The sequence below is a fragment of the Glandiceps talaboti genome, chromosome 16 (genome assembly GCF_964340395.1).
Source record: "Glandiceps talaboti chromosome 16, keGlaTala1.1, whole genome shotgun sequence".
NCBI classification, from domain to species: domain Eukaryota; kingdom Metazoa; phylum Hemichordata; class Enteropneusta; family Spengelidae; genus Glandiceps; species Glandiceps talaboti.
Genome location: NC_135564.1, coordinates 1,660,261 through 1,680,448, shown reverse-complemented (window position 1 = coordinate 1,680,448; position 20,188 = coordinate 1,660,261). Strand labels below are relative to the sequence as shown.

Genomic DNA, 20,188 nt, shown 5'->3' with positions numbered 1-20,188 from the left:
CCAACAGACTTTCAGTTTTTTTAAAATCATAAATGCAGATCATTATTGTATATAAATATAGTGAGTGATCTATCTAGTTCCATCATTGTTTGCAGTCAGATCTGACAATGATGTTCAGTTTTTCTGATCAATCATGTGAAAATTAGTTCTGCAGGGTTTGTCATCATTTATGATCAGATCTCCAACAGACATTCAGTTTTTCATACAAATCAATATTGTATAATGTTAATATTGGGTGATCCATCTAGTTCAACTCTCATTTTCAGTCATATCTGTATTAAAATGATATGTAATTTGGGCACAGATTGCATTTGGGCACAGATTTTTGGGTACAGACCCAAAAAATCAATTTGACTGGATTTATTTCACCATACTACAACTAGTATGTGTTCTGCTATACACACACGTTTACCCTCGGGGGGCAATTAAATACTGTTCAGGGTACATTATTATTTATAATCTAACAAAAAAGTTTCAAAAAAAATGTTCCAGTTACAGTGAGTGCAGCTTTAAAATTACATGACTTCTTTTTCTTGATTGGCACAGAATAGCATGATTCAGTGTCAACTACTTGTCAACAGTTAGACTACCTTTATACACAAAATGTAGCTAACATGTACAGACACAAACTTTATCTGTAATTTGTCAGTATACTGGTCAAGCCTGATTTGCTGTTATTTTGATGCTAACAATGGAAATGGCCATCAAAGTATCAAGTATATGATCACTCAATATTCACAGTTCTTTTCACTAGCTGCTAAATCAACCATGCATCACAATTCGATTGTCTAATTTGAAAAAAGTCAAAGTGTTGCTATTAAACACTAATGTGGTGAATTTTAAAGAAATGATAAAGTCAGCAAGCAGACAATTTGAGTTTGATAAAGTTTTTTTGACCTAAACAGGTGAAACATTACTCATAAGTCATTTTGAACCTTGGTTGTGCAACAAATAAAATTAGTAGTACATGTATGAATTTACAGACCTGATTAACATATTTAAAAGGGACACAAGCTAAGTCCAAGTTTTAGAGATGTAATTTTTTTCCTACAAACTAAAAGGTACTCACAGTATTCTACTCACCGATGTATACTTAACCATCACTTGCAATTGACTGAACTCAAACCTTGTTAGGATATAACTTATAAACAATCCGACGATGTAATTTATGATACGTATCAAAAAATGTACAGGAAATATCTACTATGCAATCAACAGTTCTAACAATGTCAGAACATAAATTGTAATGTCATAGAAAGTATGCATGACATTAACGCTATACCATAATATTAATAATTTTATTGAAGTTTTTTTGTAAGTACTAACTTATAAACTCAGCTTATATCATTTTAAGGAATTTTTTTTTTTTTTTAAGATTGAACAATGAACTTACTTTATTCAATGTTCGTGCGATATACATTACGTTTGAGTAACTTTTCCTAATGAACAAAACGTATTTATTTTGTTTTTATTTTGTATTTATTTTGTTTCCCGCTTTAATTGTTGTTGTTGTTGTTGTGTTTTTTTTGTTTTTTTTAAAGGAATCTATCATACTACTTAAAATGGATTGAAATTACAGCAAATTTAAATAATATTGCAAAGTTTTTGGGAAATTCCATTATTTTTCATCTTCTTTTACCTGTTTTTGTTCTATCTAAGTTGTCATGTAGTTTATGGTATTCTAAAAATATAAAAAATATACCCTGTGATTAAAATCAACTAGTATTTCACCATAATTTATTGAATATATAAAATCACTTTAAAATTACTTTTTCCATTTTTACCGAGGTTCTGCTGGAACAGAACTCTTATCACAATAATCTATAATATTGAAGGATTAACATATAAATATATTATACTGTTGCAGTCATCCTATCTGCCATTTTGATTTTTTGAATTTTCACTTGTCCTATAAAATCAAACTGGCAGTTTATACGGTATATTATTACTTTATTATTATCTTTATTTCAGGCCATTGGCCCATGCAATATACAATTAAAAAAAGAAAGAAAGAGAAAACACTAAAATGTAAAACTGAAGTGAAAAAAAAATAGTCATAAAAGTACAAAGAGTACTAGCAAAGTACCGACCTAGAATGTTTCCAAAAGTTAGAATGGAAATAAGAATCAGAATGTACACAATTGTAAATAACAGTATTCTTGCTGTCCATTAAACACTTACAAAATGTAAATAACTTATGTTGCAATGAAGAAAAATTTAGGATATTTCTAATTATAAAATTGTGGCTGATACTAACATCTCGTTTAAGATCAAAAATCGAACACAATGGTATAACTGAAATAGTGTAGAAATGTTAGTCCTTCAAAACTACAGGTAGGCTAATCATCTAATGACAAGACTTGTACACATATGCTGGCATGTGAAAGAAAATGAAAATATTCAGAGCAAAGTATAAAATTAAATGTCCAGTGTTTGAAAATTCATTTCAACTGACGAGTGAATTAAAATTGATTCTAACACAAAAATAACAATCCTAAATAAATTTATCAATCTTTGCCAAAGTAACTTGCAAAACAATCTAAGTATGCTTAGATACAAATAACTGGCATTAATACCAATTGAAATGAGGGCCCTCTTACAACTTACAAGGGTCTGGGTAACCAAGACTAGATTTGTTGTATTACATATTGAAAGAGAGCCCTCTTGCATCTGGGTCTGGGTAACCAAGGGCAAGAGTAGATTAGTTGTACACGTAGTTGTTGTAATAAATATTGAAACAAGAACCCTCTTACAAGGGTCTGGGTAACCAAGACTAGATTAGTTGTAACATATATTGAAACAGAGCCCTCTTACAAGGGTCTGAGTAACCAAGGCTAGACCACAGATTATTTGTGGTTACAAACAATATGACAATGTTTACAAAAATGATTAATTTATGTTGTTTTATCATTGGAACGATACATTACCCACCATGCATCATTCAAGATGGGGTTTTCAAATTCCTATTTCTTTGTAGTCTAGAGAGGCTATCTGTGGCTTCTAATCTCAAGATTTCTCTTCACTTTATGACTGGGTGTGTGGTTTCATTCAATATGAAATTTCATCTTATTCCCCTCATTGCACTAGACGTGAGAATAGATTTAAAGCAACAGATAGTTGCTAGACTACAAAGAAGTTTTACTAATAGGAATTTGAAATCCTACCATCTTGAATAAACTAGACTTCTTTGCAAAATGAATCTATTTCATTTTATACTGTGATTAGAAATGTTCATTATATTTTGCATTGATGTTAAAAAAGTATAATCTTAACCTTTTTTTTCATTCATAAATGTGAAACATGTCTACAGCAATTCTTTTTACATAATATACTCCATGGCATTTCGTAATCATGAAAATGAAGTTAAGATTTTAAAATTGTCTCCAAAGTTTATATAAAATGTTCAGTTAATATGATTCAAATTCATTTTTATTCCTTTTCTGTGAGAACAGAATGTTTTATCTCATGGATATTGATCAGTTTACAAAATAAAGCTGATACTGATTGATTCCGACACAAAAACGCTGAGCTGAGAACTGATTGAACAACATTCACACAAGTGATAATTTATCGACAGTGAAAGTAATTACTAGATGCACTCATTGAAGTGATAATCTACAACTAGAAGTGACCTGTGCAGTGTGCGTGTCATCATTATTGTGATATATAGTGTACGGTAAAATGGCAAGGACAATGTTAAGACTACTAACGATGTCTTGCACATATAGTCTAGATATCAATACCATCCTTTGTACATACAGCACTGATTTATGAAGGTTTTACGTATCACAATTTATGCTATCATACTAACCTTATTTACTTTTTCACTGTTCTTTTAACAAACTTCACATTATGACAGTTTACCAGTTAAAATTTCATCACTTTGGCATCTTGAAGTAGCTTCTGTTTTTAGTCAGTTAATTTTACCTTTGTAGAGTCCGACAACACTATATGCTTGAATGGTCTGACGTGATAGCAAGACGTCGAGTACTATCATCAAAAGACCCCCTAGCTTGTTGTTTGAAAAGATGATTACATAGTAACCAACCACAGGCACTGTTTGTAAGGCACCTTATGATGTATGTATTTTGAAAGCAGTCAAATACCATTTGTATCTGTCACAGATTTCATATTCAGCATTTTCTGATAGATATCTCTACAGTAAAAATACTTAGTTTTTTTTTTCGTACATGTACATATTTTTTACATATACCTATCATTGACATATCTTCCCCAAATCACACAGCTGACTCAGTTTTCATAATTTTATGATGTGAAAAATACCATGTAAAAAATAAATATTATGTTAAACTACCTTGAAATTACATAATGAACAATTACAGATATAGGAAATGATCAACAAAAACTTATTTTTTCGTCATACTTTTACAGACGTATATTTCATCACAGTCCTCTCTCATAATGGACTGAGGTTTCATCTGCATCTTTGATAGCAATGATTATTGGTGTGTTGCTAAGCAACAACTCATCACTACTAACATTGTAACAGTGTTGTGATCACACTGTCATTAAAATAATCACAGGTCATATGTACTGTGTAAAGTAGCTGGAATCAACTACATTTAAAACAAGCAAGAGAATTTTACCATCATAGTAAACACTAAAAGTAATCTAATTCAGATTATGTTTCAACAGTAGAAAATACCATAGATGTCTGGGGAATTAAATTTGTATTTTAGACATGGTCTCCCTTTTCGTACTATTTTGATGTTCCGAATTAATATAATTTTTTTTAAATTTTAGATTGTAATATGCTAAAGCCATGACTGTATGAGAAAGATTGAAACTTGAAAAGAACTAACAGAAAATAGATGAAGTGATTAGTTGAAGTTCATGTGACTACCCAAAATTCATTAACTTTAATTTTATTTATTTATTTATTTATTCATTTGTTTATTTATTTATTTATTTACTTATTTATTACACCTTAAAATGGAAGTACAATAGTTGAATTTTGGCAATATTTCTTTTTTACATTCGATCTGTTTATTACGTTCTTCTGATACAAAACACAATTTTCTTCAAAAAAAGTTGATACAATTAATCTAGCAGGGAAAAACCAAATATAACAACTGTCTAATATGTGAAGAGAAATGATAGCACTTTGAATTCTCTCATTCTAAATGACAATCGTACAAGAAGTGATCGGATGACACACAGATAGAAAAGAGAAAGACATGAAGTCTGTCGTTGCAAATACAAATTTCAATTAATCTTATACTTTGCATGCATTCAAATTTCAATAACTACCAAATCTATACAACTGTAACACATGCAAATGTATATACATGGACTGGCAGATCTTAATGAAAACATTTCATTTTTCATTTTCAATCAATTTGAAATGATTACAAATTACAAAACTTTCTACTTTCAAAGATATTTTATGTAGTGCATACTTATAATTCCTACCAACTAACTGATCAGTTAGAAAATATTGATTCAAAATTTTTGATAGAAAGTGAAGCAGACGACACAAACTATTGAAAATGTCAACATGAAGTCAAAGGAAATTTCATTCTACTACTTACATACACACTCAATAATGTGATTTCCCTTCAACTTCTAATGCATTTAGGTGAAGAATGAAATAAAAAGACTAACACTTAGTGAGATGTAATGCATTAGTTCACACAAAGACACTGCCATCGATGTTTAGCACGTACGACGTAATAGTGAACAGCCACAGATATTGAGGAAATGAATTGTAATCTTGTACATACAAGACTTGAAATTAATCATACTGTAATCCTGGGTAAAGACACCTACATATCGTATCTAAACTACCAAATTTATAAGGTGGTATTCTCAGTAGTTTGCTGGAATTCAATAGAAAATTGTAGCTCAAACAGTTCAGTTGACTATTAAAAATCTAACTACCGAACACAGAAATTACGAGTAAATTCAAACCTGCATAGAGATACAAAGTCTTTCAACATTCTGAAGCATCTATAGAACTATTCAATTCCTGACTTTTCTCAGTTTATTCTTTATCAACATTTTAATAAAACTCGCTGAAAATATGTTTGAACATTCCAGTCTTTAATACTCTGAATGAAAATTATTTTTCATTCTTGAATTTGTATGTGTTATACATCTACTTTTTTTTTTCATTTTCACAATCCAACATGATAGAACTGTGCAGTCATTTTGTACACAAGTAATATGAATGTCATTATGACAAATTAGAAGAATCACATTTATCATTTGAATTTTTTGTTTTACATGTTCATAGAAAATTATTTTATTTCTATAATCTAATTAGTATGCATGAAAAATCATGAGTCGCAATTGTTTTTGTCAAAAATTTGTGCATTTTAAAATCACAAATATTTTTTCCTACTTTTTAAAATCCAATGATTGAAATTTCCAGTTGTGTTTGTCCTCCATTATTATAGAAAGAAAATATAATTCACTGTCATTCTCTTAAAATCATGAAACTACTATCCTCTAGCTGGTTACATTATCATTCTAATCCTATCTCACGGTGAAATCAAATATCTATTGACGGTAAATACCAGTACACAAGATGCTATTGTCATGAAATATCAGATTGCTTTTTACTTTTGCAATAAAAAATGTAATAGGAAATGTAGTTACTTAAAGTGATGCCATTTTCAATAAGTAACTATAGTAACAGTAACCTGGGGCATCAAGCTATATGACCTATGACCTCAACAATTGACAACCAGGATGTGTTATCAGATAGACATGTTCTTTGATAATGTATCAAGTACATCACGGTCAAATTAAATAATTTTGGCTAATTTTAAACAAAATTTAATAATTTCATATTTCAAATTCTGGAAATATACCTTATAAACACACACTTTCATAATTTTGGTTCTTATCATCCAAATTTTGTACATTTATCAAAACCAATATGTCAATACTACATCAATCACTATTATTGAAAAAGTTCTATCCTGGACCTAACAAAATTTACTAATTTATCTTCTTCAAACAAAAAAAACTTCAAGACAAGATTGATTATTAGATGCGGAGATAATATTACAAGTAAAAATACAAATCAATCAAACTGCCTACATTTTCAAGACCGTGACTGTAATAAAATATAGACACAATGATTTATTCATTTACATAAAAAATCCTTTTAATTACATAGGTTTCTACAAACCATCTGTATACTGTGTGTGTGTGTGTGTTTGTGTGTGTGTGTGTGTGTGTGTGTGTGTGTGTGTGTGTGTGTGTGTGTGTATGTACGTATGTACGTATGTATGTGTGTGTGTATGTATGTACGTACGTACGTATGTGTGTGTGTATGTATGTACGTACGTATGTGTGTGTATGTATGTATGTATGTATGTATGTATGTATGTATGTATGTATGTGTATGTGTGTGTGTGCGTACATGTGCGCATGTGTATGTGTGAGTATATGTGTATATTACTGTATGTCATGTGTATGTGTGAGTATATGTGTATATTACTGTATGTGTATGTGTGCTTGCTAATATCACATGCAACTGCAGAAAAATGTTTATGTTGGGTGTTGGCCAAAATAGTACTGTACTGGTATATTGGCTTTATTCACATATGTCTAAAACTTGCATAATGGTCCTATAACAATTTAATACCAAATATAAACAAACATACTGGTTTTGTAATCCTTAATGCTATTTCCTTTAATTAATTTTAATCATTTGTAATTACTTTTTACTTCCACTAAACAGACTGTGATAACATTAATCTGGTACAACAGCCATTAGAGTCCTAATATATAAAGTGTCCCCAAGTGAAATTTTGAATGAGTTGAATCGAGCTCCATTCTTTTGCCCCATATTAGTTGAATTGGGGAGTGGTTTCAGACTGATTAAATCAATTGTTCAAAACCAACATAAATGAAAAAGTGAATCAATTCAAATCAGTTTGCTCATCGTAAAAAAAAACCAAACAGTTTTGAACCGATGTAACAGTCTCACTGCCAGACTCGTGACTATCGTCCCTAATCTTTTTATGTATGCTAAGCGGCTTAGCCGTGAGAAGAGAGGGACTTGCCTTCTTGCGGCTGTGCCACTCGGCATACAAAGCTTAGGGATGATAGTCACGAGTCTGGCAGCGAGACTACTGATGTAACTGAACTGATTCTTTTCAATCAGTTTTGAATCGATTCAGACTGGGACAAGGCTAATGATTCTGGTAACAAGCTACTTTAGTACTAACTGAACGATCTATATCTCAGTAATATCTGTCTGTGTTTTTAGATTTCACAACTGCAGTGACAAACTTTACACTACGATGGGATACAAATTTGTTGTTTATTTTGGAAACTCAAATTCAATGATTTCAATGAATGCGATACATGCTACAATTCAAGTTGCACAAGTATGTTCAAACAAGAGACAGGGATACTTCACAATTTGTAGTCTAAGATAGATAGACTGTGTAGCTAACTTTTAATTTTACTGTGTTTTTTTCTCTCAATATTTCAGTTCTTTTTGTGCTGTATCCCTCTATTTTGTCCTTTTGTAACATTCAATATTTCCTTGGGAGTTTTAATCATCTGTTGAAATAAACAAACTAGTGAAAGTTAAGATGTGGAAGTAAACAAACATTTACACTCACTGATCAAATTATTTACTTCCAAAAGACAAGGACACACAGTTTGAAATTGTTTAAAAGGATAGAATGGATAAATGCAAATATTTTTTTAGTCAATGAGTTGTGAACATATGGAACAGTTTTACCAGTTGATAAACAACTCAGAACAGATATAAAAGCTTTCCTGGTTTCCTACGCCATGACAATTTCACTGTAAATTTCACGCAAGATAAAATGCTTGTAAATATATAAACATTTTGGAGGGGAATCATGAAGACTACAGAATGTTGTCAGCGTTTGACTTCTTAAAACTTAAGCAAAACACTGTATAATCACTAGGACTGAGTATAGAGATACAATTGCATGTTGTATGGGTATAACAACATGAATTTCTATCATGTCTGTCGTTGTTAAAAATTTAGAAACTAGGTATTAGAGAAGTGAACACCTTAATTTTAGAGGCAAACTCTAGTTAAACACCTAGTAATCACAATCGGACTACTAGCCTACCTATTGTAATAAACAAAACCACAGTGTGATCAATATTACTTGACATTTGTACAACAATTCAACGTTGTCAGGTGACGGCATATATTTAAAAAAATAAATCGGATCATGTTTGTGGGTAGTCTAGGTGAATCTCAGATAAATGTCTCTGGTTTGTAAGGTTCTACGAGATTACGTAAATCTCTGATAAATGTTTCTAGTTTCCTAGGTTCTATTAGATTAGATACAAAGTCTGTAGTCTAGCAGATATGAACCGATAACCGATAACAATACATGTACAGACAGTATTGTTGAAGGGTACATGCACGTACCATTTATATCAAAACATTTAACTTCAATATTTGTGTACAAGTCTACACACAAACCTAATGCCAAACTTTTGAATGCAATTTATTGTTGACTACATGCACGTACCCTGTCCAGAAACATCTGAATCAAATATTTGTATTAAAGTATATACACACCTACAACTAAAAACTTATTAGGCCAAATTAAAAAAAAGTGTGGTTCCGGTTACGCTCCATTTTAGAATAGGTGGGGTAGGTAGATTTTTTATTTTATTTTATTATATACTTTTTTCATGTGTGAGTGTCTAGTTCAGGTTTTCCATTGTTTTCCAAATGGTCTCTGTGTTATTTATTTCTTCCTATCAGATGTACAGCCATTACAGATTGGAAGCATAGTTTTAGAGTGTCTTTTTTAAGTTGATGGCAGTTTCCGCATCCACTATTTCTCTTGAGACTTCACAATTTTTGCAATCTTATCATTTTCTTTTCTCTGATATGTAAAAAAAAAAGTTTAGGGTCGGCAGTGAAAAGCTTGGTGGGGTCAGGTAACTGGAACCAAACAATTATTTTTTTAGGCCTAAATGCAGTATTTTGTTGTAAAAATATTGTATAGAAATAAAGTCATTTCAGGACAGAGCCATTTTACAGTTCCTTTGTACACTAGCAGTGGCACAAGTGAGGAATTTTTTTAACAATAATTTACACACAGCAAGTATTGGTAAATGGTTTTTCTTTCTACATTTTCACATATATATTTTTATTCTATTAAAAACAAGAAAAAATATATATGAAAAAAACAATAAAGTAGAAAATGTGACTAAAATTTTCAATAATTCCAGGAATCTTGAGGGGTTCACAGACTTATGCAAAATTATTTTTGAGGAGGAGTATATCAGTGACCAATCAAAGTTAAGGTAGGCAGTGTAACCATGACAACAAACTTGTAGTTCAAGTTGCCTGTTATTCCTGCAAATTGCAATGCATTTGAATAGTAGAGTCAATTTGTCCTTGTTTTATTCCTATGCACCACTTTGACCTAAAACGCAAACCATTCAGTCAGTTCCACTTTTAAACTTTTATTGTTGTCATAAATGCTCAGTAACATAGCTTCTTCTAGTCAAGTGTCAGGGTCTTTGTACACCCCTAGCAACCCAGACCTAGCAACAAGGGTTAGTCATATCCTAGGCTCTGCAACCTATAGGTAATGGTCTGTGGGAGCACACACATATAGCAAATTGAGATTGGAAATGAAATAGTCTGGTCTGTGGGGCATACACATAGTAAATTAAGTTGGGGAATGAAGTAATCTGGTCTGTGGGCATGGCAACTTGAGTTTGGGAATGAGGTACACACACACATATAGCAACTTGAGTTTGGGAACGAGGTAGCTTGGTCTTTGTGTACTCCTAGCAACATAGAGGCTAGAGAATAGAAACCATACCTAGGTATGGTATTTACAGCACTTGACCCCTAACATGCTCATAATTGATTCATGACCCTTTAGTTTGCTGATCTTTGGCAAGATATGAAGGATAGCAACTAAAAACATTACCTAAGCTGTGCTGAGCTGTGCTGCCCCTGACACTACAAATATGTATTACTACCAAAACCAATATTTATCATCAAAGTGACCACATTATATGTCTGGATAACAAGACTATTCAAAATAATGGTATTCAAATAAAAGCAAAAACACTGATCAATTTCTGGAAGGAAGAAAGAATTGTTTGAAGCTTAATACTTCTAAAATGTCAGTAGTTTGTGTTGTATAGTACTTGTTGAATATAAATGTTAGTATGATGTGGAAAAGGTAAATAAAAAGGAAGATGAAAAGGGGTGAAAAAGGCCAAACTTGTTTAAAGGTAAAAAACCTGTATGAAGCTAATTCTCAGACTACATATATACTATATAGCTTTGAAATATTCATTGTTCAACAATCCTTTCATATATTTTATTTTTTTTATCACAACATCTATCATGATGTCAATGCCCTCCTACAGCCTTGTGGAAATATCTAGTGTCTTGAAAGGGCAGGGTCCTAAGATAACTTAGTAGTTTGATTGTCAACTCTACCAGTTCATAATTACATTACTAGGGTCGGCGATAAGGGAAATCTACTTGTACCTAGGGCAAATACATCCATGGGAAAATTTGCAATAAATAATAAAATAATATAATGAAAATTATACACAGGTTCAATTTTGGAACAATATACCACTCAGTATCAGACAAACCATCAAGGTTTTCCAATCTTCATTCCATAGGGCAGTATGAAATAAATATTAAATACAAAATACATAAATACAAAATACTGTTACTATGTATTATCTTCAAAAAGTAAATTTTTTTATGGAATGAAGAAAGGAAATCATTGATGGTTTGTCTGATACTGAGTTGTTTATTGTTCCAAAATTGAACCTGTGTATAATTTTCATTATATTATTTTATTATTTATTGCAAATTTTCCCATGGATGTATTTGCCCTAGGTACAAGTAGATTTCCCTTATCGCCGACCCTAGTAATGTAATTATGAACTGGTAGAGTTGACAACCAAACTACTAAGTTATCTTAGGACCCTGCCCTTTCAAGACACTAGTAATTTCCACAAGGCTGTAGGAGGGCATTGACATCATGATAGATGTTGTGATAAAAAAAATAAAATATATGAAAGGATTGTTGAACAATGAATATTTCAAAGCTATATAGTATATATGTAGTCTGAGAATTAGCTTCATACAGGTTTTTTACCTTTAAACAAGTTTGGCCTTTTTCACCCCTTTTCATCTTCCTTTTTATTAACCTTTTCCACATCATACTAACATTTATATTCAACAAGTACTGTACAACACAAATACTACTGAAATTTTAGAAGTATTAAGCGTCAAACAATGCTTTCTTACTTCCAGAAATTGATCAGTATTTTTGCTTTTATTTTAAAAACATTAGTTATTTTCTTTCAATTGAAACTTAAACTTTACATCAATTCTCGCTATCTGCAATACAATTCTATGCATCGCTAAGGAGTCAAATGGAACGCAGTCTCGCGACCGCGCTTGCATTTGTCGACACCTACACTTCTGGTCGCCTATATCAATACATGTGAATGTTTCTTCTAAACAGTTTAAGTTGTAACAAATAAGATAAACGCAAGTTTTAAGCTCATATAATTATGGAGGTGGGAAATTGAAATATGTACAGTATCTTTCCAGAGCAAAATTACAAGAGATGTCTACAACTGAAAATGGGAAAGAAACATTCCTGTGTATTAGCATAGCCGACCGGAAGTGTAGTTGTCGACATTAGAACGCGTTGTCGCGAGACTTTGTTCCATTTGACTCCACAGTTATGTGTAGAATTGTATTGCAGGTAGCAAGAATTGTCTGAGGGGTCAGACTCAACTAACTGTTATGTTATATTTCTGACTCCCATTACCCATCAATCAAATTCTGTATGTTTTACACATCTTGTATTGATGTATATTTCTTATAAGTTATATAGGTAATAAACCACTTACTACCAAACCAGAGTGACTATAGAGTTTCAATTAGGGGGCACAGTGTTTTTTATCTTCTCACAAAAGGTTTTTTATTACAGATGCAGACACTAATAGCGTACAAGCATATAAAATAATATGACAAAACCCCATGATGCACGATTGCAAGTGTGGTGTACTCAGTATTTGCAGAAGTGTTTGCAGTGCAGTGTTGGCTGTAGCAGTATGCTCTTGAAAGTGCAGCAGAAAACACTGCAAGCACAAGTGCAAATACCTGGTGTACCGGGCACCTCACCTAAAGTACCTCACCTCTTACATGGTTTCTACCCTGCTGTTATACCCCTGACTTCACCTCTTACATGGTTTCTACCCTGCTGTTATACCCCTGACTTCACCTCTTACAAGATTTCTACCCTGCTGTTATACCCCTGACGTCACCTCTTACATGTTTTCTAGCCTGCTGTTAAACCCCTGACTTCACCTCATCTTTACCTTGTTTCTACCCTGCCCTGGTGATAAAGCTATCTACAATTCTGGTATTTGTGATAATCTTGATAAAATTGCCTCTAAACAAACCACCTGTGGAATTTCATTTCAAACATTTTACCAGACGACAACAGACTATTTGCAAGTTAGCATTTCTCAATAATAACTGGACAAAACTACATATTTTCTGATTCTAACTTCCGTATCTCATATGTCCATAAATTGTCATATATATACATGATTTCAAAGTTGTATACATTACTGAGGTGCTATTTTATTACATTAAGTTGATAGCAGTAATCAATACAAATGAACTAAAGGTAGAATTAAGTCTGACTGGATTTTTTCCTCAGTTCATTAGACTCAAAAGGTGAATGTCTTGAATGTGAGTGATGCCTGCAGACAGACTAGTGTATCTAATGTTGCACTAAACAATCAACACCCTCACAGCAATAGCACAACAGTGTCAGTATCACATTCTTGTGTCTACAACCTATATACACATACCATTGTCCCGACTATCCCCAAACCACCCAGTCAAAAGCTATGATGTGAACATAATGTCAAACATAGTACAAAGAAAATAAAGATTAGTGTGGTAGGATTTACAAACACAACAATCCATTCCTCTGTCTACTTGTACAAGATAATACAGCCTATTAGTATCATATCATTGCCCATTCTAGAAGTGTATGCTTTTCAAATTGGTTTTTCGGTTGATATGTTACACTTTAAAGGACCAGTTCCAATACGTAGGTATAAAAACAGGTTGTCTGGTAGTCTCGTAAAGCTATAAAAAAGATGGTCCTGAACAACAGATTGATCCATTTTTATCAGTATGATTTCACTGATAAGAAGACACTAATGCATGGGAATGTGAGATTGAATCATGGGTCTTTAAAACAACAATAGCTGGAAACGGTATTCTTCATAACTGTTAACTTTTGTTCTTCCAACTCAAGTTGTTGAACTTATTTTATCAAACTCCGTATCAATGCATGCAGTCATAAATTTACAGCTGTACTTGTTGAAACAGGAACCATTTTTTTAAAAACAGTTTTGTTAGATGTAACGATGTACTCATAATATCATGCATACATCCTGAACTTTGTTGAATCACCTATGGGAAACATATTTATGTAGATGTATATGGTACAATAGTCTAGTTCCTATAAGGTGCACTACGATTACTATCATGGAGATGATGGTAGTAATTGTAACATATCATATAGGAACTAGACTAGCGGTACAACAAAGCCGATAAAATTGACTTTTAGGTCTACCTTAACATCAGTGCCCCAATGTGATAATAATTACAACCTGTTTATTACTTTTGACCTATAATTATTAAATTTATACATGTATCAAAGTTACATATTAATTAGAGGTAAATTTATCTCAGGTTTAATTGTCAGTATTTTAACAATTTTCAGTGAAATATTTTGCTGGTTGTCTGATTGAAAAAATAATATTCATGTAACTGCTGGTGCAGCTTTAAAATCCACTGGCAAACATTAAAATATTAAAACTATAAAGTCCATATCTGATTCATAACTATTGTAAAGAGATATCACTGATCAAACCAATGTACACATTTACACAATACTGTAAACCTGGAAATATTTGCTTATGACTTATTTTTGCTAATTTCACTAGAAAACAAAAATGCAAAAATATGTAGTAGCAAAAATGTATTTTACACATGAACAGTGTACCAGTCTGGTTATTAGTGAAAATTAGTCTTTGAGAACTAGCTGAAAACTGTAAAATTGCAAAATTTTCTAGTAGTGAAAATATCTAGGTTTACAGTACCATCAACAATGAAAAAAGTAATTTGGCTATCAGAAGCTTGAACTGTTTCCAGAATAACTTGAACTGTTTCCAGACTGGCACTTTGGACCCAATGGTGTTGACGGTAATAAATAGATTCTGTAGACTTACAATCATCAACCCTAAAGCTTTTTATCATAGAATCTTTTCATTTTATTTAACCAATCTCATGAGGATTCAAGATAGAAGCATATTGCACTAGAAATCCAAGTCACTAATTCACACGCTTTGTTGCTAATGGCAACTAACTCGCTTGGGGAAACTAACTTGTATGGTTGTCAGAGTTTGAGTATACACAGTCTATAAACTAACTTGTACGGCAAGCTGAGATTCAGTATACACAATCTGTATCTAATGCCCCGTTTTTAACTATAATGTCAGAGCATAAAATGAACATACACAATACACATTGAAAGTTATTTACAAGCAAATCTAAGTTGACAGCACAAAGGTTGTTAGATGCCAGTATGTGCAAAGATGTTTATTTTAAACATTTTAAAAAACCCACAAAACTTAGAATCAAATCTAGTGGACAATGCATAGAGGTTGTTGAATACATCTATGCACAAAGATGGTAGGAAACTTAATGTTACATAAAACCTTTTTTTAGAATTTATTGGCACCCACTTGCCTCCTCCCTTCCTCCCTCCCCCAAAATATTTGTTATTCATATTCCTGGAACGAATTACAATGTAAACAAGTTGCTGGATATAACTCATTTTATAGTTTGACTGTGTTTCTTTTAACACTTAGCTATCTGACTTGACGTACTGGCTTGACAGTATAGCCCAGAGACTTAGCTAGCTGACTTGAGAGTGTAGCCCAGAGACTAAGCCATCTGACTTGACACATACTGGGTTGACAGTAAAGCCCAGAGAGTTGGCTATTCGACTTGACATACTGGCTTGACAGTATAGCCCAGAGACTTGGTTACCTGACTTGACACATGCTGGCTTGACGGTATAGCCAAGACACTTGGCTATCTGACTTGACATATACTAGCTTCACAACATTTTCCAGTCAGACAGCCAAATCTCTATGCTACCAATGACCATGAAGCTATATATGTACAGTTGTGAGTATACCTGATTTAATGGCAGATCCACAGGATACAATGTGTACTTTATTTGTGTATACATTATTAAAAGAGTACAAGAACAGTTATGTACATCCATAAACATTTATAGCTGTTTTTATGTTCACTCATTGTTGAAGGGATATATCCCTTCACTACACTTCAAAACGTTAAAGGTATCACTGTAACAAGATACAGTCTGTAATATTCTGATTATTGGTGGTTATGTTTATTTCACAATAAAATATTCTTAAGTTAATTTTACTACTTAACTTAGTATGATAGAACACATATTTGTAAGTTATTAATAACACTAATAACACTACTGTTAGGGTACAAGTAGACTTTATAGGAAGGCATGAGGAAATAATGTTATGGTGGAAATTTCTTTGTAGCCCCCCCCCCCCCCTCCTCCAATGAAGGCAAGAATTTCATAGCCCCCCTCACCCAAAATTCTGTGTTGTCAAAACTTTTTCGCAGCTCCACCCCTCCCTCCAAAATGCTCCCAACAAATTTGAACCCGCCCCCCCCCCCCATGAACTCAAAATTTTTTATAAGCCTCCTTTTTCTATACAACACATGAAGCTTGAATGTCTTTCAGTTGTCTATATGAAAAGTATGCTGCCTCATTTCATTAATATTTGTTACATAAATTCAAATCATGATGTTTATGTCAGTTCTCCTATTTCAGACCTCAGAAAGAAGCACTAACAAAAACTAAAGCACGCTTCCTACAGTGTTTTTGCTAAGGTTTAGCGACACTGGTAACAGAATGGGCTGGTTAATAGGTAAAACTTCCATAAATTACAGTGCATATCTTGTAAGTAATTTTGTTGGGGAGCTAAGGTAGATTTTACCTAGAGTTACAGCCCTTGTGAGGGCAAGATGTCTGTTTATGATAATATTTCCCCAAAAAACAATATTATCTCTGTTGCAATGTACTAAAAAAATAAAACAATGTGCTGTTTTTTTTAATACTCAATATATTGTTCCCCTTCATTTACAAATGAATTTGAAAATAAAACATGTTTTTGTTGTTAATTCACTATTCTTTAGTATTGCAAATTATCTATGATTTTGCTTAAGCAATATTTACTAAAATATCTAAAATGTCCAATGTCAGAGATGAATGTTACATAAGTAATGGAATATCAACAGTTCTCGTGTATTTCACATCATTCTTACAAGCCAAGGGAAATATTTCTGCTGATGCAATGAACTATGATAAAATATAAATAACATAAATCACATTTTGGATGGTGCCTTATCATGTTATAAGAGGCCTGAGATTTACAACAATGAATCACACTGATGGAAGGCATCAACAAATTCTGGTAATCCAAATTTCAGCAGCTGTGACAAGTATGTGGATGTCATGACCCTAATTGCCACCTGAGTTAGCCTGATTGAAACAATATATCAATGGTACAACTTTACTTGACACTTTACACTAGAATAACACTTGAGATAAGACTTGGGTAAATTCCTTAACAATGTGTGACAACTGTATACATTCCAAATTTAAAGGATAGTTTTGGAATTCACACCAACCCAAAATACACAATCACAAGTATATGTAAAATAATACCTAACACTAGCAACAGGCTTTCCTATCTAAAATTCACAGATGAGATGATACTTAGTATTTCTACATCGATTTCTCACACAATTTTGTTAATATGGTGTCTTTTATTCAGCTATGATATTATAAAAAAATATCGGAAATTCCATTGGGCTGTTAAATTTCTGATATAATTTGTCCATTATAACCAACTATTGTACGCATTCCGTTTAATTTCTAAGCGGGTCATTGAGAAGTCAAAAGGGGTCACTTTTCATTGTAAAGTGTGAACGTTTCCATAGAAATAGTCCTACTGTTTAGTACTGACTTGCGTGCCCATTTATACCGGAAAACACTGAATATTAACCGAATGTACTTCTTCTCGACAACAACAATATTCAAAAACAGTCAACATTTCACTGTTAAATAGGAAATACCGTAAAAAACTTACCGAATAATGACAGAAAACTGTTAACCGTTATATTAACCTACGTACATTTTATGCGGCACTGTGCCTGCCTTTCACTCAAGGTCAAGTAAGGACAGCGTAACGTAAACGTTGTAAATTTCGATCGTTACCACAGGCAGATGAAAGTAAGATTCGGTGATTATTGGAATCTAAGGAGCAAAGCAAACAATTCATCGACTTCGCCAACTAATGTGGTCTTTATGAGTGTTACCTTTGACTCGAAATCAAACATCACAACCGCGGGCGGGGGTTTTAGTGCAGTGCCTTGGTTTCAACAACTCCGTGTGCGGTCGATCTGAAACGGTTAACCACTGAGCTACCTTGTAAAATAACAGTGCAATAAACAACGTAGAAGTATCCCTTACCTGTTGAAGTAATTTAAGTCGAACTCTTGCCATATGATCGACTACATTACCGGGGTTGTCCGTCGTAGCCATGTTGTGAATGGCGTCCTATGTTTATCCTTGTTACGCATTCAAACCAATGGTGTCAAAAGCAACGACCTTAGGGGAACCACTTCATTTGCATATTTAAACACATGACCAGAGGCACTTTTCAGATTTTGGCGAAGATTGGGATGTTTTACAACGTTGCAAGTGACAAAATCTTGTTATTTACGTTTTACTGCGAAGAATAATGAGAAAGAAGTCGCAGAGGAATTCAGAATTGATATGTTGATGTCTAAGTGACACAATTTTAAAGGTGAATTTCATAATCTTTTTCAAAAAGTAACAGCGGTAGGTTTGAACGTTCGTTACACATTTCGGATTATTTTTTGTCGGGTGTCTTTGAAAGGCAAAACAGTTTTAGTTTAAGTTTCTTAAAAACACGTGTAGGTAAAGTAATAAAAAGAACTTGCTTTGGTTCTTAGGAAATAGAGGGGACACATTGAATGTGATGACAGAATAAATGTTCAATGCAGGGAACTGAAAAAGGAACACGTGTTTTATCGAACATCGCCATTTAAATTTACCGCACACTTGTCGTCTGCTGTGGTTGTGACTGTTCAAAGACTTGACTTTCCCATTTTGAATTTCCTAAAGACGTGAAAGAGGTGAACTATAACAGTATATTAAAGACAACCGAGTAGAATATTAGAATTTTTGTTCATTTTGAAATTTTCTTAGAAAGACTTATTATGCTATGTGACATGTAGCCCGTGTAAAACAAGTTCCATATGTGAAAAAAATCATATTCTATGAAGCCTTCCCCCCCCCCCCCCCCATAGAAAGTAAAACTGCTTGTATAGTGCTATTCTTATGAGCTGGCCAACTGTTTCAAGTTGAAATCAGAAGTTGACATCTAAAGAAATACTAGAAGTAATTGTTTTGGGAATTAAAACCAGATTTCAAGATGTACAGTCAGAAATGAATGAAGCTTTAAATTTCACTCTGGTTTTAGTTATTTCAAATTTCAACAATCACAAACTCTCCAAATTTGCAACTGTGTACACTGTACACATGTATGTTTACCAATATTTTGATAACAGGGCATCTCGCTATTTTGATGATGGGACCAATATTATGTGATCAGCAAATCACCGAGCAAACTAAAGTTCAGTATTGGTGTTTTCTGCACAACAGTGATACAGTACTGCTGATGTGGTGTTTACTTTATTTTGGCATCAGCTGATTAGTATTATGTACTGCACTAGAGCTAGTGTGCGCACACTAGTGGTGTTATTACATACGTACTGGTGATTACCTGCACTGGAGCTAGTGTGCGCCCACACTAGTGGTGTTATAACATACGTATTACCTGCACTGGCGATAGTGTGCGCACACTAGTGGTGTTATGACATACGTACTGGTGATTTACACACTGGAGCTAGTGTGTGCACACTAGTGGTGTTATGGCATACGTACTGGTGATTACCTGCACTGGTGCTAGTGTGCGC

The 20,188-nt window shown here is 33.0% G+C and overlaps 1 protein-coding gene across 1 annotated transcript in view; it reads right to left on the bottom strand.

Moving 5' to 3' along the window:
* LOC144447659 (uncharacterized) overlaps positions 1 to 18,738 on the bottom strand; it is a 53,331-nt gene extending 34,593 nt beyond the window's left edge. The window contains exon 1 of the mRNA XM_078137736.1: positions 18,657 to 18,738. Within this exon, the coding sequence (XP_077993862.1) occupies positions 18,657 to 18,728 (72 nt within the window). The 5' untranslated portion in view covers positions 18,729 to 18,738. The remainder of the gene's footprint in view (positions 1 to 18,656) is intronic.
* Between the last annotated feature and the right edge of the window lie 1,450 nt (positions 18,739 to 20,188).